This window comes from Nannobrachium achirus (genome assembly GCF_963921795.1).
Source record: "Nannobrachium achirus genome assembly, chromosome: 5".
NCBI classification, from domain to species: Eukaryota; Metazoa; Chordata; class Actinopteri; order Myctophiformes; family Myctophidae; genus Nannobrachium; species Nannobrachium achirus.
Genome location: NC_137814.1, coordinates 46767370 through 46790619, shown reverse-complemented (window position 1 = coordinate 46790619; position 23250 = coordinate 46767370). Strand labels below are relative to the sequence as shown.

Genomic DNA, 23250 nt, shown 5'->3' with positions numbered 1-23250 from the left:
TGTGTGTGTGTGTGTGTGTGCGTGTGTGTGTGTGTGTGTGTGTGTGTGTGTGTGTGTGTGTGTGCGTGCACGCGCGTGTGCGTGCGTGCGTGTGTGTGTGTGTGTGTGTGTGTGTGTCCAGCGGCACTCTGATTTATCAGCAATGCCCACTTTTCCTATTACACATGGAAAGCCCTCGTATCCCCTCAATGAAATGGATCTGTGTGCCCCACACCATTTACTACAGTTACGAGTCAGTCTGTCAGGTGGCAAGGCTGCCGTGATGCATGGATCTAATAATGTACGCCCAGGTGCCACATTCCAGGAGCCCCGGAGCAGGGAGGGGGCTCCGCTAAGCCCAAACAGCAAAACAGGAACCCGGTCACAATTTATCAGATAAAACGAACACCAAGTTCGAGCAAGTTACGGCAGAACTTTTGTTCTAGACTGCACTGACTGCACTCAATGAAATCTTCCTTGTACAAATGCAGTGGTTGTTGTATCCTAAAATCCCCGTTTTAGGCATGTCATTATAGTTGTTCAAAATATTTCTGAAAGTAGCCAATTCACAAGCTCTCAACCCATCACAGCGTGTTTGTGAGCTTGTGGAACAGCTAGGCCTATTATAAATCAGGCTTAAGTGGTTAATCAAATTTAAGAAGACATATACTGTATATCCCTCCCAGAGGAAGTGTATCTTGATCCACTGTGACATGTCTTCAGTGTTGCATTTGTCATGTTACTCGCATACACGCCATACCAAATCTTTTTCAGCATGAACACGCGCACGGATATGCATCGCACGGATATGCATCGATCGATGTAAAACAACCACAGCAGGGTGAATTAACAATCACAAGCCTATATGCATATCAATAGACCATTGTCTGACCTGTAGTGTAAGTTTTAACTGAGGTGCGCTTACTGGGTTTCCGAGGCTAAGGTGCGCTTGACATCATTAAAAGATTGAATCACCAAATGCAACACTGCCAGTCTTCACTCCTCTTAGCAGAAATGTCTGTAGCAAATCAACCTGGTGCATTAGATCCCACTGGGCTGCACCAACGTAAACCATCATCTCCAATTTGACAGCATACTTGATCAATGTACACTACAGTACCCACAGAACTGTCCACATGTTGTTTCCAAAACAGGACTGACCCATGGGGTTTCAGGTGTGCTTCTCCACCATCTGTCCCTGCCTAAAAATACACCAATATTCCATCTGCGATTTGACCAACACTCACATTTTTCTTTCTTTTGCTTTTCTGCAGTAAGCAGCCAAAATCCAGATCAAGGATAGTTCACATTATTAATATCATATTCAAGCCATTTGAATAGCCTTCCAGAATGCTTCACAAGAAGCCAAATAAGACTATTCACCATGAAGACGCTTCTTGGCTTTCTTGCAATGCTTAGCTCAATTGGTGTTTTTATTTGAATCATTTCGCCCTGCTATAGGGAGGCTCCAAGGACAGCGATGTTATTCAGTTCAACACTTTGTTCCCACACAGGATATGTTGAAAACTCTCTGGAGGGAGAGAACCCAAATACTTCTGGTGACTCCATGACTCCTCTTGCACCACTCCGGCCTTAGGCCAATGTCCATTGCACAGTAGTGGGGCTTTTAGTCTTGTTTTGTGCAGAAATTATCATCATTTGCCGTGTGCATGCAAATGAATTCAGAACAGTCATGCAAAAGGCAGCCTCTAGGACTCAAGCACACCCCCCAAATACACATGCACGCACGTGCACGTGCGCAGCAGCAGCTGTCATTTCACATTTCTCATTCTGTCATAAAGACTTTATTGTCTTGGGAGTCTTAATCTGCTTAGACCACTGGGGTTTGGATTCTCTCTGCTCTGCAGCTCTAAAAAATGTGTATTCTCTGTCTGTTTGTCTCGCTACCTGCCTTTCCTTCACTCTTCCCTTTCAATGCACGCCTGTGAGCGTGTACTTGTGCGTGCATGCGCGTGCGTGCGTGTCAGGAACGCGTGATTATGGGTCCAACTGGGAAAGATGGATAACCACGCCCCGGACTCATTTTTGAAGCTTGTGATTGGCTGAACCGGACGTAGGGAGCGCTCCGTTGTAGTCACTTGGACCGCGCGAGGTGCACCAAAACCCAATTATCATGGCGTTTATCGTGCGCTTGCCCAGGCCTTACGGCCTGGGCATAAATATAACGATTGCATTCACCACGGCTTCGTAACTCGCCGCGCGGCCCTGGCCGCTGGCCTTCGCGCCGCTTGCAATGTCGTGGACAATAACTGAAAACGAGCGCTCTTTGCCGTTTCCATCCATCTTTCCCAGTTGGATCCATAATCACGCGTCAGGAACACTTCTAGAGGATTCCTTCCCCTGCAACTCCCCAGCTTTTAATTCTCAGCTAATCTCGTCATCTGCTTGTCAAAGTGATTAATTTCTATCCGTTCTTGACTATTTCCTGTCCTCCCACATAGGTCCTGTGATATGACTTCCCCATCCGCTGAATGATTGATTAACCATGGCATGGTTGCCACCAGGGGTAGCCGACTGTGTACCTGCATCCCAGCCACCACACGTGACGTGATGTTTTGGTATTTGTCAGTGCACTGACAAATACTGCAGGATTTTGTACTGTTGGCTTTATATCCTTCTTAAGAAACAGTCTGCACTCACAGAAGAAATCTTCACGTTTTTGTTAAGGTACCTCAGCAGCAGTGTGACAAACAGATGTGTTTCGGTTCAGGCCTTCATCAACGCCTGAGGAGCTGAAATGCATCCATTTGTCAGACTGTTGCTGCGGTAAATAAAATGAAGAAACACTAACATGTATTTAGTGAGTTCTGACTGCTTCTAAAGACTGTTTGCTTGGGTCTGCAGCCGTCCTTGATTCCTTAAACTGCTGTCAGTAGAGTATGCTTAGCTCAGGACTCAGGTCATAATAATTTTAAGGTTTTATATCCTACCAGAACCAGTTAATTGCATTTGTCTGCTGGGTCTAACTACTGTAGTTAGCAGGGTCTAGTGAGCTTGACTTACGATCATGTGTGCCATCCTTTAGGGTTTATGTGACAATAAAGTAGCACAAGTTCTATATTCACTAATAAATGAATGTAAATTAAACTCTATGACGTATCCCTTAGCAAAATGGAAGCACACAATTCCTGATGAAGCCGGTCGATTTGACTTGTGTGTGCCACCAAATTGTGGGAGGAGTAGCGTAAAAAAAACGTTAGGGTTTACACAATGATAAAGTCGGACAAGTGCTATACTGTGTTGCCCTTTTGGGAAACCACACTAATGATTGATTTAAGAATCCTAAAAACAAGATGTGATACTTCACATTACATCAAATGTACTTGAGAAATGTTGACAAAACAAGAAACTAAGAATAAAACCAGCTGTACATGCATGGCAGCACATGGGATGCTCATAAGTGATGACAGGTTGTCGATGACTCATTTGTCATTTTACTTCAAGGCCTAATTTGGGTGCCATCCATGTAGGAGGCAATTTCTTGCTTTTAGCTTATACTTGTTTATATGCAAATGATATACTGTATGTTAGTATTTAGTTTGAACATACATGGACACACACACACACACACACGCACGCACGCACGCACGCACGCACGCACGCACGCACGCACGCACGCACGCACACACACACACACACACACACACACACACACACACACACACACACACACACACACACACACACACACACACACAACCTCTCTCTCTCTCTCTGTCTCTCTCTGTCTGTCTCTCTGTCTCTCTGTCTCTCTCTATTCTTAAACACAAATATGCACTCAAGCACACAAATCTGCATGCACACACACATGCACATATTCTATGCTAATTCTCCAATTCAGTTCAATTTCACAGCAAGTTGTCTCAAGACACTTTAGATATAGAAGCAGGGGGGGTGCCCACATGGGTGGGCACCCATGTGCAACATTGTTGTCATTATGACAACAATAACAACAGCTGTGATAACAATCTGCATTCTGCAGTCATCTCACCTTGGAATCCTTCAATCTGCTGCATTATCCACAGGAGCCTGCGAAACGAGAAAGAACAAAAACTCCAGGGAAGAGTTTCCCTCCCTCATGCAATCACTTTTCCTTCATCCGTTGAAACGATTTGTTCTAATTCATGGGTCTTCAACAGGGGGTCCGGGACCCCTAGGGGGTCCTCAGAGTTACTACAGGGGGTCCTCCAAATCTTTGAGTGATAGATATATTAAACACTTGAACCCTAGTGTCCATATTCTGAGGACTTTAGCCAAAAATAGCAGATCTACAAGCTCACAGCGCTTCGCAGTGCGAGGCTTTGTGAGCTTGTAGATCGGCTATTTTCGGCAAAGAGCTTTGGTGTAGAGTGGAAAAAGAGCAGACTAAGTACAGTGAAAGGTCAAGTTTATTGAGTATTGACGGTTCAAGTAAATACAGTATGTGAAAACACAAAAAAATCCAAAATACACTAACAATTGTGCTGTCAACAATGAAACTATATGGAATCAATCTATGATAAGGTTATGGGGGTCCCTGCTTCATCTCTCTCTCTCAACTAACTAAGGGGTCCTTGGCCTGAAAACGTTGAAGACCCCAGTTGTAATTTCATGAAACTTTTAGTTTCCTTTGCTGCTTGCACCTGGAGGCTGGCCCCACAGTTACCCCCTGTGGCTCTATTAGTGAATTACAGTAAAGCTGCTTAGACTGGATAAGGAATTGCCAAAAGTTGCATTAGCCTTTGCATAGGTAACCCATCCCTCTGGAGGCTCTGGGTCTCGCTATGCCTCAATAATTGGGTCATTATAGAAAGTAGAACGGCACGGCGGCGCCCTTTGGGTGCAAGCCTACTCAGTGCTACGCGGGTTGGGAATGGTGCAACTCGGGAATACATCGTCATCTTTTTTTTGCAATATTTATTTATCTGATGTTGTCGTTGTGTTTGCTGTTGACATGGCAAATAATAATTGCTGCAGTCGTGTACTGTTTCTGATCTGTGCGCCCACCAGCATCTCGCCCGTGTCCTTCCCTCGCAGTGGTTCTCAAACCTTTTCATGTCAAGGACCCCCAAATTGACACCCCTGACCCCATTTGAAAATATATGGCAGGGACACCCATCAGGGAAGACTTTTAGGGCTCTAGCAGTGACTCCCAACCATTTTAATTTCAAGGACCCCCAGTTTGACATGAATTTTAGACTACCGACCACCATTTAATGGCATTTCTATCTGCGGGACCCCAATCTATATTGTAAAATCAATGTTAATTTAACTCCCTCAAGGACCCCTGGGAGTTCCCGGACCTAACTTTGAGAACCAATGATTAATTTTTTTTTTGTTCTTGTAAACTTCGTCCAATCAAATACCATTTGGCGGGGCTCACCTCCAGGTCATATGAGACACACGCACCAAGTTTGAGACAGAACGGTCGTACGCCATCTGAGTTGCATCCTGGGACAGTCAGACTCACTTTCTCTCTTTTAAAATAATGCAAAGAGCACATCTACAAGCTCACAGCTGTGGAACTGCTAGTTCATTTAACTCTGACAGTTTAGAAATTGACCCCCCCCTGTGTGTGTGTGTGTGTGTGTGCGTGCGTGCGTGCGTGCGTGCGTGCGTGCGTGCGTGCGTTTCTCGAGCTCTAATAATCACAATATCTATAATGCCTCACAGGCACACACCTTACACACACACTCATAACGTGTCACAGTCTAGTGGAGATGACAGTCACTATTAAAATTCCAAACTACAACCTCCACACTTGTGTGGTTCAGTGACCCGGTCTAGCGGCTCCATAATTCATCAGAGAAACGGAATAAATCATTTCCATCCTCCTCTCATCTAACATCATAGGCTGCAGAGATAGCTGTATCCTGACATTAACCACTTAAGCCCTATAGAATTACTTGTAGACAAGTAGCAAAAATAGCTGATCTACAATCTCAAACACATCGTTTCGCGATGCGTTGTGAGCTTGTTGATCGGCTCCTTTCACAATTTTAGAAAAAGAAAATTATAATAATTGTTACAAAAGTAATAATGTTAACATTTGCCAGAAAACAGGGATTTAATGCCTTTATTGCCTTTATTTCTGGGTGACTCCCTGACCACTTATCAAGCCACAGTTACTGCTGCAAGAACTCATTATTACTCTAACCTCATCAGTACTAATAATCCATAGACCAAAAGTTCTGTTCGACACAAGAAACCTCATTCTCATCCCCACTGCAAATGCCAACCCGGATGTCTCCCACACCACCTGTGATACCTTCCTCCAATTCTTCGTTGACAAAGTAGCCACCATCAGGTCTAATATTACACCCACGCCCAGCAATAACCCCATCCTGCCCATGCCAATTGCCAGGCCGTTATCCCTCTCCTGCCTGTCAACCACTGTTTCCCTCATGAAACCTACAACCTGTTCAGTTGATATCACCCCCTCCCACCTAGCCAAAGAGGCCTTCGCCAGTATAGGCCCCAGTGTTCTATCTATCATTAACAGATCCCTGACCTCAGGCCATGTCCCCTCTTACTTTAAGCATGCCATTGTTCAACCCATCATCAAAAAACCCGGCCTTGACCAACCCGGCCTTTCGCCCAATATCCAAACTCCGCTTCCTGTCAAAGATCCTGGTAAAGGTTGTCCTTGCCCAACTACAATCATTCCTAGATGAGGACGCTACCCTTGAGGCTTTTCAATCTGGGTTTCGCTCAATGCACAGCACCGAGACGGCATTCTTAAAGGTCGTAAATGACCTTCTTGTGACTGTCGACCTAGGTAACTGCGACATCCTCGTGCTACTGGACCTCAGTGCAGCGTTTGACACCGTCGATCACGCCATCTTGCTCTCACGTCTTGAGCACGAGGTTGGCATCCAAGGACCCGTCCTGAATTGGCTCAGGTCCTACCTTTCAGATAGGACCTTCCAGGTCGACATAGGGAGCTCGTCATCCTCCATTGCCCACTGTGTTAGCCTCCCTCCACTGGTTACCGGTCAAATTCCGAATCCAATTTAAAAACCCTCTGTTTGTTTATAAAGCCCTTCACGGCCTCGCACCGCCCTACGTAACCAATCTAATTAACCCCCCCGACTCCACCAGGCCACTTAGATCAGCCAACAAGCTGCTTCTCAAGGTTCCTCACTCAAACCTGAGGCAAAAACCGTGCCTTCTCGTTCGCAGCTCCTACCCTATGGAACACTCTGCCTATGGGTGTCAAGGCTGCACCATCCTTGGCCACGTTTAAAACTAGACTAAAGACTCATTTGTTTTCCCTGGCCTTTTAATTAACACACTGTCCAACTGCTTCAATGTGTCATATGATTCCTTGTTGTTTACATAGTTTTGCAATTTAAGTTTTTCCTTGTTGTTTCTTCTATTGTATTTGAGTAACTGTTTTTATCTATTGAATTTTGTATTTGTGTAACACTGCTATTTTTCGATGCCTGTACAGCACTTTGGTCGACCCTGGTGGTTTTTTAAATGTGCTCTATAAATAAAAGTGACTTGACTTTATTGATAGGACAGTAGACTGACAGGAAATGGGGAGGGTTAGGGTTAGGGTTAGGGTTAGATGGGGAGTGACACGCAGCAACGGTCGTCAGGAACGGGACTCGAACTCACAACACGCTGTCAGAGCCTATGTGGTATGCGCCTGCACCGCTAGGCCAGCGGGCACCCCCATACAACTCCTTTGTGTGAGAAGAAGACAAATAATCATCTGATCGATCAGGTATCGATCGGAGGATTTAAGCCTCTGGCTTGATGAGTGATGGCACAGTCCCTTGTTGGCCAAACGAACCGCAGCTGGCACTGTGAGATAGCACTCGTGCGGATTAGGCTGCCTGCATTTTGGCTGGCACGGGTCATAAATCATGTAAGAAAAGCACTGTTGGCATCTTTATTGTCCCATTTGTTATACTCTGCGATGTAGAGCTTCTACAACACACCGCAGACAAATTTGGCCCTGGTTTTTGTGTCAAGGAGTATGTATTAGGACATGTTCTTTGTGTGTGTGTGTGTGTGTGTGTGTGTGTGTGTGTGTGTGTGTGTGTGTGTGTGTGTGTGTGTGTGTGTGTGTGTGTGTGTGAGTATCTGGGTGTGCCTCATTTATGTGCAGCACAGACCTTGGTCTGTCTGCAGGACAAATATGTCTCAATTTCATAGTAGTCTCCTCCAATCGTTTGCTCCGGTAGACGTGATTTCTGCTTGCCTCGCTGATGAACACACTGCACCACATGCACTGCAATGTTCTGCTACATCACCTATCTGTATTACTGAAGTCTCCCTCACAGCTCCACATGCACCGATATGATGTGAGACATCATCTTTCTTCCCAACGTCCTGAAAGCCTTCCACACAGCTCCACGTGCGCTGATATGACGCATGACATCATCATCTATCTGTCTCGCTGATGCACCCGGCTCCGCGTGCACTGATATGTTGTGGGACATCACCTATCTGTCTTCCTGTCAATGCTAATTTATTTTCATTGACTCAAGCAGTCTTGGAAGAGACACCAGATGCACACTGTTCTCACTCTCACACACACTGTTCTCCCTTCTTCGGCTATAGCCGGAGAAGGGAGCACAGTGTACTCTCATTATTGTTGTGTCGTTAGACTTTTAAAAAACAACATCGTTGCGTCATGTGTAACAGCCCCACAGAGACGCTTGTGTTGCTTGCATCCCTCCCTTTGGCATAGTTGTCCAATCAGTGCGCAAAATAACCAAAACAGAACTCTTTTAGTTTTGGGAACTTCCAGTTTTACACCGTAGTCCTCAGAGAGTTGACCCTTATACAGCTTAATCTGTGTATGAAAGTTGAGAATTTGATGTGAATAAATTGGCAAAGTGCTATACTCAGCGGTGACGAAAGCGGCAGTGTGGAATTAATGAGCACGGGGCTGTGTGGAGGATGGAAAGAGAGGGGAGGGAGAGGACGTGTGAATGAGACTGAGAGAGGATGAAAGTGTGTGAGTCAACACAAGACAAAAGGGAGAATCACAAAAAAGTAAGAATCACAAAGGCTGAGCTTGTATGGCACTGTCCCCGTTTAATAATGGCACAGACAATAACTCCAGCACTCCTGCTCCCACGGTGATGCTGAAGGCTCTCTCTGCTTGAAGAGTATTGAATGGGGAGAAACAGGGGATTACACTTAGTTACACAAAGTTGGGCGCTAAACTTCCCAATCCAGTGAGTAGAGTACACACAGTAATAGGATTTTGGCTCTGCCAAGTAATGAGCCCCAGAGTCTCTAGAGGCCTTTCGGTGGCACTCCCTGGATTGTGAAGCTGGTAGAATCTATTCGGAGGCTGTGATGATGGATGAGTTAAGTCAACTTTCCTGTGACAGTAATTTCACAATTCTGATTCATGATTGGAAGTACAGCTGCAACAAAAGGTGACCCTCACATTGAACGTGCTCCCTCCCATATCGAATATGAGGAGCTTCACTCAGGAGCTGAGAAAAGCTGAGACTAAGAGCTCTGTGCCACAATTACGATTGATTTTCTTTAACTCTCGATCGTATATTTACTTTGGCTCCTCTATGTTAGAAATCTCATTAGACGTATGGTGTCTTTGGAAAGTTCTACCCCACATAATCCACCACTGAAAGTAACATGTCATTTGGATTTGCTGAATAACCTAACCCTTTTGTGTGTGCAAGAGCTAGAGCAAGGGCAAAATAAATCTTTGGCTTTGTGAGCATGAAAATCACACCTGTGTGAAGTGAGCGGTGTTGCATGTTGCATGGTATCAAACACGACACACATGCATATCTCCTTGTATGGGCCGTTCTGTTAGGCTGATTTCAAAAATTTGAAGTGGCATTTCTTCCTCGGCCTAGTGGGAACGTGTGTGCGCGATTTCATGTTAATTGCACTCTGCGTTTGTGATTTGAGGCATTTTGTCCAAAACGGACCAATCTTACAAACTTTGAAAGCCAATCTCAGCCAATCAGGATGGAATATGGACAATCAGACAGATCCATGTCGATCACATGACTATAGAGATACTGTCTACCGATTTGCGTGATTTTTGGACAAAATCTGTAGGAGTACTGGCCAAAAGGTAGTTTTGCACAAATTGGCCTCCTGGTGGCGCTAGAACAGGCCCATGTGAAAAATGTGGGGCAGAGGTTCTGAATTGGCATCCAGGGAGTGTGTGTGCTCAGTTTGGTAGCGACCGGGCCAACGCCTCCGGAGATTAGCTGGTAACAAACTTTATGGACGGACGGACGGACGGACGGACGGACACACGGACGGACGGACGGACGGAGGCGAAAACATAGTCTCTCCCAATGCCTTCGGCTGGTGGAGACAGAGATGATATAGGAAAAGTAAAACATATACTCACAATGGTTGTGTGATCCAAAATTGGGTCCCGACCCATAGTTTGGGACACACTGCTTTGGATAAAGGTGCTGTAGAAATGCAGACCATTTTTGTTCATGTCATCAGTATATTAAGTTTCCATTCATTTCCTTACAGGAACCTGGGGAAATCAGGGCTGCGTGTCTCCTGTTTGGGACTCGGTGAGTACAATTAAAATAGAATTACTGTCAAATTACTTATGATACCTTTATGTGCCTCCACTCTATGTACAGTACTGTAGGTTTGACACATCTGCATGTGTGCATGTGGCAGTGGTGGTAACTAAGTACATTTTATTTGAATACTGTACTTAAAAGACCACCTCACCAATTTTTCAAACTATCTTCATATACCGGTAATTGTTCCTCACTAATGCTCATTCTTTTTTGTCTACTCGGTCTGTGTCTCAAAGAAGGGATGTAGACAGTAGAGAAACCCGCCTGAAATCATCGGTAGGCAGGTTTGGTCATTTCGAACAAGATATCATTGTAGGATAGCGAATCCCAATACTTAACATTTCAAATCACACCTGTTTATTGACTATTGATACAAAAAGTTTATTAGCTGGGAGGGTTGCAATGTATTAAAGATGTATTTTTGAAATGTCATGCTTTATTCGGATAGTAGATAAGCAGGGGTAGGCAGCCTTAGGCACGGGTGCCAACATTTGCACAGGGCAGGGTGATCAGTGGCACACTGGCGGAAGTGTGAGAAAGAGGATTTATATTTTAAAATCAAATATTGTTGTCAATTAAATTACCGTAAGTCACCTAATTTGCAGCACATTACATCCTGCCCATAATTCAACACTCATTAAAATTCTGCTGGGGAAGGATTCGGGGAGATACTGTAGGTGGGTTATTGCTCTGAGCCAATGATCGTTATAACAATGTCCTGACAATGAAAATGTGTCTGAATTTTGTTGGGGTGTCATTGAAATGGAATGATGACACAGCTAGAAGGTCCTGGGTTCGATTCCCGCCGGGGGACGCTGTGGGTGCTGGGGGCGTGTTTCTTCCTCCGCGTCATCAGCGCCCACACCCTAGGTGGGGTCGGCGATAGGGGCCGATAGGGCCTTTCTGTGTGGAGTTTGCATGTTCTCCCCGTGTCTCCTAGGGTTGATACCCTCACAAAAACATGCAGTAATCCTGGTCTCAATAATGCCTCCCCCTGGCCAGCCGGGGCGCTTGATGGAGGGGAAAGGAACTGGTTGGAATAACGTGTTCCTTCCACACGCTACGTCCATCCCAGGGAAATCCCCCCTGTCAGGTGAAAAGAAACAACTTGGACTCCTCATGCATTGAAGGAAGCATGAGGTCAGTCCGTTGTCTCCCCAGGCGCGGCAGAGGGAGAGCAGAGCCCAGGATTACATAGGCAATTGGCACTGGGTGAAAATGGGTTGTAAAATCGTGGGATAAAAATTATATAAAAAATCACACCCGTGTGAAGTGGAGCTGTGTGTGTGTGTGTGTGTGTGTGTGTGTGTGTGTGTGTGTGTGTGTGGATCATGTGTACCGATTTTTGTGACATTTGAAGAAAATATGTAGGAAAAGGAGCAAAAAGTGTGTTTTGGAGAAAATTCAAGATGGCGGAAAATCTATCATGGCGCAAATGGGCGTGGCCTATATGGGGAGATGCGTCATGACCCAAGGAATCCAGGGAAAAAATATTTTTAATTTTCCGACCTACGGTTCAAGAGTTACAGGCCAAAACGTAAAGTGGGGTGTTATGGCGCCACCATGCGGCCAAATGACACAATTATTTTTTATTTAATCCTTGAAATCATTATGAACCTCCTCTCCAAGTCTTGAAACTCTAGCCCCTATGGTTTGCGAGAGACAAATAATTGAATGTGAGTTTTTGCAATTCCCATTCTAAGTCAATGGGGAAAATTAATTCACTAATAAATTAATATCAATTAAACTATAGAACCTTTCTCTTAGAAAAGTAATAGCCCACGATTCCCGAGTAAGCCGGTCGATTTGACATATGGCGCGAGTGTGTGGTGGCAAAACTGTGGGACTAGTGGCGTGCCGAAGTTTAGGAAGTTCAGGCTACATACACACAGACACACACACACACACACACAGACCCACACAGCCACGTATAGGGAGCCTGTGCTTCACACAGCTCCAAAAAAAAAATGGATTGATGACATGGCACACTACTGTATCTAAAAAAAACAAAACATGGCACTTCATTTCAAAAAGGTTGCTGACCCCTCGTGTAGAGAGACAGAAAACCAGAGGTTCTAGTCAGCAGAATGAGTGCAAGACGGTGGTCGATTCAACCCTGGGTCCTCATGCTCACAAGGAGCATTGGTCTGTCCACTAACTGCCTGAGCCAAGCTATAACATTGTTTTCCTTAGCGATGACAACATGCTACAGGTCACTACATCACTATAGGTTGCACCGTAATAATGTATGACATTCCCCCCATTGCCTCAGGCTAATTCATACTTGCACACACAACCCCAAAACATCATCACATGCCCCAGACATGGAGAGATGGAAAGAAGGGTAAGGCATGCCTCCTGGTGGAGGATTGCGCTCCATTGAGCTAGTTGTAGATTTGTTCTGTTATTCACACTAGTCCTACCCGTTCAAAGATATGTGCTTCAAATTATGTGCCGACTCTGCCGAGTGTAGGTGATGGACACACACACACACACACACACACACACACACACACACACACACACACACACACACACACACACACACACACACTCATAAATGTTCTCGTCAAAACACCCAAACTTTATTTTCAAATCCAGCATGCACATTTGGCATGTCTGTGACTTCAACATGGCACTATATTTATATTGTGGGTGCCAGGCTATTAGTCCAACGGCTCATTATTCCGAGGTATACCATTGGTTCAACGCTCGCATTATAATGGGCTGTTGGACTAGTGGGCAACCCCATATTGTGCATGCGTTGCCAAATTTTCCCACTCTAAACTGCGTTATAGGGGCTAAAGACAGGCTTAAGACAGCTTGGACTAAGGTTGCATGAACATAACATGGCCTTGTGGTGGCATATTTACATGTCCAGTACCGGTACATCCCTTGGACTAATTGACACACAGGGGTGAAAACATGATCTCCTGACAAAGATAATAACTAGGGAGAAATGGCTGCTGATGAGGTATCATTGTACATTCATTCTGAATTTTTGAAAGGACTACTGGGAGGTAATTTGTGGGATAACAGGAATAAAAATAGTAAATCTGTATCCCTGTGGAGGACTGGATAGGAAGAATAAACAGGCCATTTCCTTGCCCTCACTATTAAAGAGGCTGATGATACCACACCAACTCAGGCACACACAGAGTATACACAGGTTGTGGCACATGTCAATTCTACGGGTAATACACACACACACACACACACACACACACACACACACACACACACACACACACACACACACACACACACACACACACACACACACACACACACACAGACACACAATAATGACTTCTGCCTGAAACGCAGCAAGAACGACAGAACTGTCAGTCATATCCAAATGTATTCTGAAAATGCCTTGGCTTGGTTCTGCCTGGGGTTTGCTTTAAAAAGCAATGATCAGTGGCCGAGGGTGGAGTTCAGGCCTCGGAGGACTTAGACTGAAAGGGGGATAAAAGATTATGATAATGCTTTCACTGAGCCTCGGGCAACAACCCTGTCAATGTTCAACCCTCACATTTGGCCATGATGGTTTGTATAGGGGAATGGGCACTGTGCCGTGTGCCTGTGCTAAAATGAGTCATCATTAATGCATGGCTAACTTGGCTCTGTTAGGCAAGATGGGAAAGCGTTTGGAGGTCCAGTATGTTCCATGTGTGTGCGTTTGCTGTTTGTGAACTATGACTTTGTACATCTCCCTCAACAGGCACCTGGGTGACCTTTGGAAGTCAGATATCGGACGAGGTAAGACACTGAATGATGAAAAATAGTAATAATAATTTAACAATCGCTGTGATCAATACTCAAGCATGCACGTTATTTTTTCTTTGCTCTTAATTTTTATCCCACGATTTTGCAACCCATTTTCACCCAGTGCCAATTGCCTATGTAATCCTGGGCTCTGCTCTCCCTCTGCCACGCCTGGGGAGACAACGGACTGACCTCATGCTTCCTTCAATGCATGAGTAGTCCAAGTTGTTTCTTTTCACCTGACAGGGGGGATTTGAATTTCCCAGGGATGGACGTAGCGCGTGGAAGGAACACGTTATTCCAACCAGTTCCTTTCCCCTCCATCAAGCGCCCCGGCTGGCCAGGGGGAGGCATTATTGAGACCAGGATTACTGCATGTTTTTGTGAGGGTATCAACCCTAGGAGACACGGGGAGAACATGCAAACTCCACACAGAAGGCACTGATGACGCGGAGGGAGATGCACGTTATTAAGTCTACAATTATTTGATGCCTGAAAGACCCATTTGCCTCTCATTCCCATCCTCAACTCCCATTTGAGGCTATTTTGTGGCTGCCAAAGTTGACCATTGTACCAATTTGGTTCAACTGGGGGTGCAAAATAAACCGTAGAGATATTTGCCATTGTATTAATTTAAACCAGGGTCTTCAACAGGGTGTCCGGGACCCCTAGGGGGTCCTCAGAGTTACTGCAGGGGGGCCGCCAAATCTTTGTGATAGGACCATTCTTTTAAAAAATAACTTGAACCCTTGCATCCCTATTTTGAGGAGAACTTTAGCCAAAAATAGCAGATCTACAAACTCTCAACACCTTGCGCTGCGAGGCGTTGAGAGCTTGTGGATCGGCTATTTTTTGCAAATAACTTTGGTGTAGAGGTTAAAAAAAAGAGCAGACCAAGTACAGAGTGAAAGGTCAAATTTACTATTAAACGATCAACATTTTAAATGGTTACATGTCTGAAAAACAAATTAACACAAATCCAACCGATGACAAAACGAGTCGATGAAAATCTGCAACATTTTATACAAAATGCATTTGGGGTCCCTGCTTTATCTCCCTCTTGGCCAAGGGGTCCTTGGCCTGAAAACGTTGAAGACCCCTGATTTAAACCATGATGATGACAATGGTGAATATCTCAGGCAGCAGCCATGGTGTGTGCAGGTCAGGATAAGTGGTTTCTAGGTCAGGTCACTTGGATCCGGGGGTCGCATGGAGCTCCTCTATGTTTCTACGCATTGTGTAGAAAAAAGTTCAACACTATTTAACTCTGTGGTCGCGGGAAAGCGTGTGTGCCTGAGAGAAGCACGCATGTGACAGACACGTTGCCTGCGCCTCCCTACATGTTCGCTCCTATCTCAGTGAAAGCGAATTCTAATTACTTGTCAATCAGCCCCCATGTGAAAAGACCTTTACTCTCACCTTCAAAGTGCATGCACCCATTGTCATCAAGGAACAGCTCCTCACCGCCATATTGTCACATTGCCCGGGCACACATATATAGAGACAGACAAACAATACAATACCCTCCATGAATAACTTTAAATAAATCACAGGCACAACAATAACTAGGTTGAAGACCCCCTTTCCTCCCCAGTATGACTTAAGAGAAAAATGGCTGTAAACTAGTCTTGCAGGGGCAATCTTTCTTTGCAATGGCAGATTCGTCTGGCTACACGAGGCTAGCCGTAAACACCTTCACGGTTTTCATTCAGATTCCTTCATCTCTTTGTAGGCATTGGTCATAACTCAGTGACTTTTTATGCACCTGTGTCTGAAACATGCTCTACACATGAAAATTGAATGTCTGCACACGATGAACAGCTCTCCCGTCTTTTGTATTCATTTATTGAAAAATGAACAACGTTTTGCCCATGGCCATGGGCAACGTTTTTGGTTAAATAAATAAAAAGGACGGGGGAGCATTTTATCGTGTGCGGACATTCCCTTATTCCTTCACGTAATTTTTGGGTACAGCACCATGTTTAAAGAAACTGTGGGGATGTGCATATCCGACCATAAAACCGTATAAAACCAACAATACCCCCCTCCCGTGTCAGGTGGCAGAGCAGCTGATGACGATCGCCTACGAGAGCGGGGTCAACCTCTTCGACACCGCGGAGGTCTACTCCCGGGGAAAGTGAGTAATGCCTCCCGTCTGTTCTCTAACATCTAATCTTATCTGACCCTGGAGCGGCACTGGGCTGATCCTCTGGGGCATCGGTCCCAGGAGGTGACCACAACACTGCTCATATTCAGCCCCTCATAAACCACTGTAACCCGCCTGAAGACACAAGTGAATTCAGGGCATTATACATTTCACACACCCGACCCGGTAGTGAAAAGGCTTGGAATTCCCTCATTTTGGGAGCCTTTGCTGTTGTATGTTTTTTTTTTTTTTTTTCTTTTTTAGGGTACAAAATCCAAATGCCAGGGCAGGAAGGCCATCAAACATGTTATGTTTTATAATATTGTCAGCCTTTATTCAGATAGTACAGTGAAGTGTGACAGGAAACAGAAAGAGAGATGGGGATTGACACTCAGCAAAGGTCGTCGCCCTCAGAAGTTAAATCCGTGACTCGCTGTCAGGCATTAGCCTATACTGTAAGGGGTATGCACCTTAACCACTAGGCCACCAGCACCCACAAAACAATGATTTTAAGCTGAAGGAATTTAAATAACTAATGTAACTAGAAATACTGTTCCTTCGAAACAGTGTGGGCTCGCTTCCAACCCAACAAATAGGATACTTTAAGGTACTGTAAGGTACAGTACCTTACAGTATTGTACTGTACCTTACTATACTGTACTGCACCTTACTGTACTGTACTGTACTGTACTGTACTGTACTGTACTGTACTGTACTGTAACTTACTGTACTTTACTGTACTCTACTGTACTGTACTTAACTGTATTCTACTGTAACTTACTGTACTTTACTGTACTCTACTGTACCTTACTGTACTGTACTCTACTGTACCTTACTGTACTGTACTGTACCTTACTGTACTATACTATACTGTACTCTACTGTACCGTACTGTACCTTACTGTACTGTACTCTACTGTACCTTACTATACTGTACTTTACTGTACTCTACTGTACTTTACTGTACTCCACTGTACCTTACTGTACTTTATTCTACTTTACTGTACTTTATTGTACTTTACTGTACTCTACTGTACCTTACTGTACTGTATTGTACTTTACTGTACCTTACTGTACTGTACTCTACTGTACCTTTCTGTACTGTACCTTTCTGTACCTTACTGTACTTTACTGTACTCTACTGAACCTTACTGTACTTTTACTGTACTCTACTGAACCTTACTGTACTGTACATATTCTATGTGTTCTAGATCTACATTTTTGATTCTGTGTTTGGGAACCAGCAACTGTCAAATGGACTCCAACTGTAGTGGAGTATATTGAGTGCATATACTGTAGGCTAACAATCCCAGATCACATCTGTCCTCCACTATGTCTATAACCAAGGCGTTCTTCTATGTGGCCACTCCAGACTGAGGAGTGGAGCATGGCTTTTATTGTGTTTGTGGATCTGACTTGGAAATGCATTGGTTTTGATATCTCCCTGACAACCAACAACAACCACTAATATGGCTGACTGTCCCTGCGGGCTCTAGGATATATGGCTATGGGATTTACATCCCATCGCCCGGACTTGATTCTTGATCACAGCTGTGTAATCAGTAGAGTGGAGAGGGACATTTATTTATAGTTTTAACTATAACTATAGTTTTATACATCACACAGCTTAGACATTTGGATCAAATCAGAGAGCAGACCTGTGTGAACGCAATGATATAGATAGCATATCTGAAGTGTGAACACTGCAGCCACAGCGCCTTAACATAAACATGGGTCTATTATCCTTCTCTCCACTCTGTAAACCCATTGGAAATGCATTGGGTGCTTAAAGTTAAACATTTTTATTTTTTTATATTTATACTACAAAACATTTCAAAACCAAAAGTACAAGCACACGTGTCCTCAGTAAGCTGAACACATAAAAATTTGAATGGTGTTGAAAGGTGTAAGCGTTTAAGAGATGAAGCGCGCCAAAGTTTTGAGGAGATACACATATATAAATAAACAAATAAATAAACTAGAAATACTGTTCCTTCGAAACAGTGTGGGCTCGATTCCAACCCAACAAATAGGATACTTTAAGGTACTGTAAGGTACAGTACCCTACAGTATTGTACTGTACCTTACTATACTGTACTGCACCTTACTGTACTGTACTGTACTGTACTGTACTGTACTGTACTGTACTGTAACTTACTGTACTTTACTGTACTCTACTGTACTTTACTGTACTCTACTGTAACTTACTGTACTTTACTGTACTCTACTGTACCTTACTGTACTGTACTTTACTGTACTCTACTGTACCTTACTGTACTGTACTGTACCTTACTGTACTGTACCTTACTGTACTGTACTTAACTGTACTCTACTGTACCTTACTGTACTATACTGTACTGTACTCTACTATGCCGTACTGTAACTTACTGTACTGTACTCTACTGTACCTTACTATACTGTACTTTACTGTACTCTACTGTACCTTACTGTACTCTACTGTACTTTACTGTACTCTACTGTACCTTACTGTACTGTACTGTACTTTACTGTACACTACTGTATCTTGCTGTACCTTACTGTGCTGTACGTTACTGTACTTTACTGTACTTTACTGTACACTACTGTACTGTACTGTACCTTACAGTACTGTACTTTACTGTACTCTGCTGTACCTTACTGTACTTTACTGTACTCTACTGTAACTTACTGTACCTTACTGTACTGTACTTTACTCTACTCTACTGTACTGTACCTTACTGTACTCTACTGTACTCTACTGTACCTTACTGTACTGTACCTTACTGTACTGTACTTTACTGTACTCTACTGTACCTTACTTTACTATACTGTACTGTACTCTACTGTGCCGTACTGTACCTTACTGTACTGTACTCTACTGTACCTTACTATACTGTACTTTACTGTACTCTACTGTACCTTACTGTACTCTACTGTACTTTACTGTACTCTACTGTACCTTACTGTACTGTATTGTACTTTACTGTACCTTACTGTACTGTACTCTACTGTACCTTTCTGTACTGTACCTTTCTGTACCTTACTGTACTTTACTGTACTCTACAGAACATTACTGTACTTTTACTGTACTCTACTGAACCTTACTGTACTGTACATATTCTATGTGTTCTAGATCTACATTTTTGATTCTGTGTTTGGGAACCAGCAACTGTCAAATGGACTCCAACTGTAGTGGAGTATATTGAGTGCATATACTGTAGGCTAACAATCCCAGATCACATCTGTCCTCCACTATGTCTATAACCAAGGCGTTCTTCTATGTGGCCACTCCAGACTGAGGAGTGGAGCATGGCTTTTATTGTGTTTGTGGATCTGACTTGGAAATGCATTGGTTTTGATATCTCCCTGACAACCAACAACAACCACTAATATGGCTGACTGTCCCTGCGGGCTCTAGGATATATGGCTATGGGATTTACATCCCATCGCCCGGACTTGATTCTTGATCACAGCTGTGTAATCAGTAGAGTGGAGAGGGACATTTATTTATAGTTTTAACTATAACTATAGTTTTATACATCACACAGCTTAGATATTTGGATCAAATCAGAGAGCAGACCTGTGTGAACGCATTGATATAAATAGCATATCTGAAGTGTGAATATTGCAGCCACAGCGCCTTAATATAAACATGGGTCCCTTTCCTCACTAAACCCATTGGAAATGCATTGGGTGCTTAAAGTTAAACATTTTTATTTTTTTATAATTATACTACAAAACATTTCAAAAAGAAAAATACACGCACACTTGTCCTCAGTAAGCTGAACACATAAAAATTTGAATGGTGTCGAAAGGTGTAAGCGTTTAGGAGATGAATCGCGCCAAAGTTTTGAGGATACTGACTAGTATAGTATAGAAATAAATAATGAAGATAACATACGTGTGCTCGCCTTCCAGGCGAGCCCACAATAATGAAGATAACATACGTGTGCTCGCCTTCCAGGCGAGCCCACAATTAAATTTGGGCGTAGCTGCATTGGGCCAGCCGGGCCAGCTCTCCCATTAGACTCATTTTATATACTGTAGGAAGGATGTATTTACAAATGATCAATGACTCAAAAGTTCACACATGCTCAGCCCTGGACTAATCAGTCACTGATCAACAGGTGGAGTTGAGAACACAGAATCTCAACAAAAGACAATGCTGTCTAAAAAGAGGAGAAAATGGTAAATGGTGCATTCATAGCCTAGCGACCGCGGTTTTCCCCGTGAACCTAAGCACAACGGTGGGGACGCGGGAGTGTGGGGAACACACCACTGACTATTGACAAGGCACTCTTGCCGATTTCGTAAGAGACTCGTCGCCAATTACAAGATATTTAAAAGTTATTTGGGGCCATGATGATAACCTCTTCTTCCCACTACTAGACTATGGATTTACGGTATATTGTCTGTGTTATTGTTTACAACCACAATTATTCACGTGTGGCAAGATCGCGGTTCCACTAGTTTTTCCATAATGATTTCCTTTATCCTCATCATCTAATCTTGCGCTAATGCATGCAGCTGTTTTCGCCAGGTTTTAGGGCCTAGTAGGCTTTTCAGAAGTTAATTTAATCTTTTCCATTTAATGATTTCCTTTATCGTCATCTTGCGCTAATGCACACAACTGTTTTCGCCTTGCCCATCGGCCCCCACCGTTGCGCTCAGGTTCACCAGGAAAACCGCAGTCGTGGCAATCAGTTGGGACAGAGTGGGTGGGGCATCACTTTAGGTCATATCATTTTTTGATGGGCAACGGCGGCCTTAGCTTTCATGGCTTCTATGAAATTCCTACCCTGGAGGTGAATGTTAGTATCAAGGTTAAAGAGTCATGCATTACAGATAAGAAGAGTCATTCATTCTTCTTTTTATTATTATTACAGTATGTGGAGGTTTTTAGTGGGTTATTCATGATACAGATTCACAGCGGTTAAGGAGCATGCAATCTTCAATTCTCCTCGCCCTGAAAGCTTGAGATGTAATCTCCTTTGTTTCTTTCCTTCTTTCTTTCACAGAGCGGAGATAATCCTGGGGAACATTATCAAGAAAAAGTGCTGGAGGTGAGTGCAATCTGTTAAGAAAGTGCCACAGCCGCAATATGGCTTGGATTATTATCTTTTTTTCTAGTAATGCGTACGTTTCTAGTATGCACACGTAGGCCTATATGGGTGTAAGTATGCCTGTGGGCGAGGTTAGAGGGAGATGTACATGTGCACTCGTGTGCATGTGTATATGTCTGTGTAAAGTGTGTCTACTGCTTGTATTCATCCGTGTGAATATGTGTTTGCATGCATGACAAAAGGTCATGTTTGCATCCATATAATCTCCTCAATCTCAGCCTGGGGCCAGTAACAAGTATACAACAGCGCCAAGCCAACAGAAGCCTCACAGCTCTATATCTCCCCTTCCCATCACCATCAGTGATATCACCAACCCATGGTGTACATCTGCTTGCTGTATCCATGGTCATCAGAGGAAAGCATGGCTCAGCTCTGTGGTGTTGAGTTCAAGTTGCAGTATGGCCTGCAGCACAGCCAGTGGTGTAAAGTACTGTAACTAAGTACACTTACTGAAGTACTGTACTTAAACTCATTTTCAACATTGAACTATGTCATTAATCAACCTTAGTGTGGAAATATGAAAAAAGGTTCCCCCCCTTCTGTGTTGCCTAGAACTAACCTCGCCTACCAGGCTTTCTGGGGGAAAGCCTGGTGTTCCTTCACAACAGGCCGTTTGGTTTCCGCCTAAAGCGCAGAAACCACTAGAAGAAGCGGCGTCGCTTTGATTTGGTTCCCCCGTTTCCCCAAACCCAATTAAAATGCTCGAGTAGCCTAGTGTAGTCTTTCCAGTCGCTACGAGTTGGACTAAAAGATGCATATACCAAACTAATTTTTCAAAAGCAAAACTACTCCGCATCAAGGAGTTCATTAAGTAGGCCCTAAAAGTATGTCCTTGAGCGCAGGGGAATTATTTTGGGTTAAAACTGTTTCCGGTGGATAGTTCCGGCCAAATTGTAGTCTTTGAGTACTACAACATGACGTGTTGTGGTTTCCGCTCCAGACCGGTTTTACAAGCCCGAAAAGTGAAGTGATCCCAGACTACCTAGAACTGGAGGATTGATTGTGGGCTCATGTGATCAGTGACATCATGAAGATGGACTCTGCAAGCCAAAGAGGCGCGATTATTGCTAGTTGAAAACTTCACCCAATACCCCGCCAGGACGACTTGATATATACTGTAGTCGGCCTTGGCAATTTTTGAGAGTCTCTACGGAGACTGATAGAAAAAAAGAGTACATCTTCATGATGTCACGGATCACATGACCCCACAATCAATCCTCCAGTTCTAGGCAACACAGAAGGGGGATACTTTTTTTCTTATTTTCCACACAACAACTCTAAGGTATATTATAATGACGTACCGGTAGTTCAAAATTGAAAATGAGTCAGTGGTATTCCCCTATAAAGTACAATTTCAATGTATTTTTACTTTACCTGTGTAGGCTATTTTAATTTTTCTCCACTACATCTCAGAGGCAAATATTGTACTTTTTACTCTGTTAAACTTACTTGAAAACTTTAGTAACTACGGTAGTTACTTTGTACCAAGCACTCGAGTAGATTAAAATAAAACAAAGTTTATTCTATAAAACCGACATGTTTCGACCTTACGGTCTTCATCAGGGCAAGAACTTTTTTGCCCTGAAAGATTCTTGCCCTGATGAAGACCGTAAGGAATAAACTTTGTTTTATTTTAATCTTCTCGAGTGCTCGGATCTCAGCTTTTTTCTACAGTACTTTCCCACTGATCCTAGCAGCACCAC

General features: G+C 43.8%; 1 protein-coding gene across 1 annotated transcript in view; it reads left to right on the top strand.

Annotated features, from left to right (window-relative positions):
- kcnab1b (potassium voltage-gated channel subfamily A regulatory beta subunit 1b) overlaps nt 1-23250 on the top strand; it is a gene marked incomplete at its 5' end in the record, with an annotated part of 71431 nt that overhangs the window by 12505 nt on the left and 35676 nt on the right. The window contains 4 exons of the mRNA XM_080726420.1: nt 10474-10517; nt 14257-14294; nt 16358-16437; nt 21443-21487. Coding sequence (XP_080582546.1) covers nt 10474-10517; nt 14257-14294; nt 16358-16437; nt 21443-21487 — 207 coding nt within the window. The remainder of the gene's footprint in view (nt 1-10473; nt 10518-14256; nt 14295-16357; nt 16438-21442; nt 21488-23250) is intronic.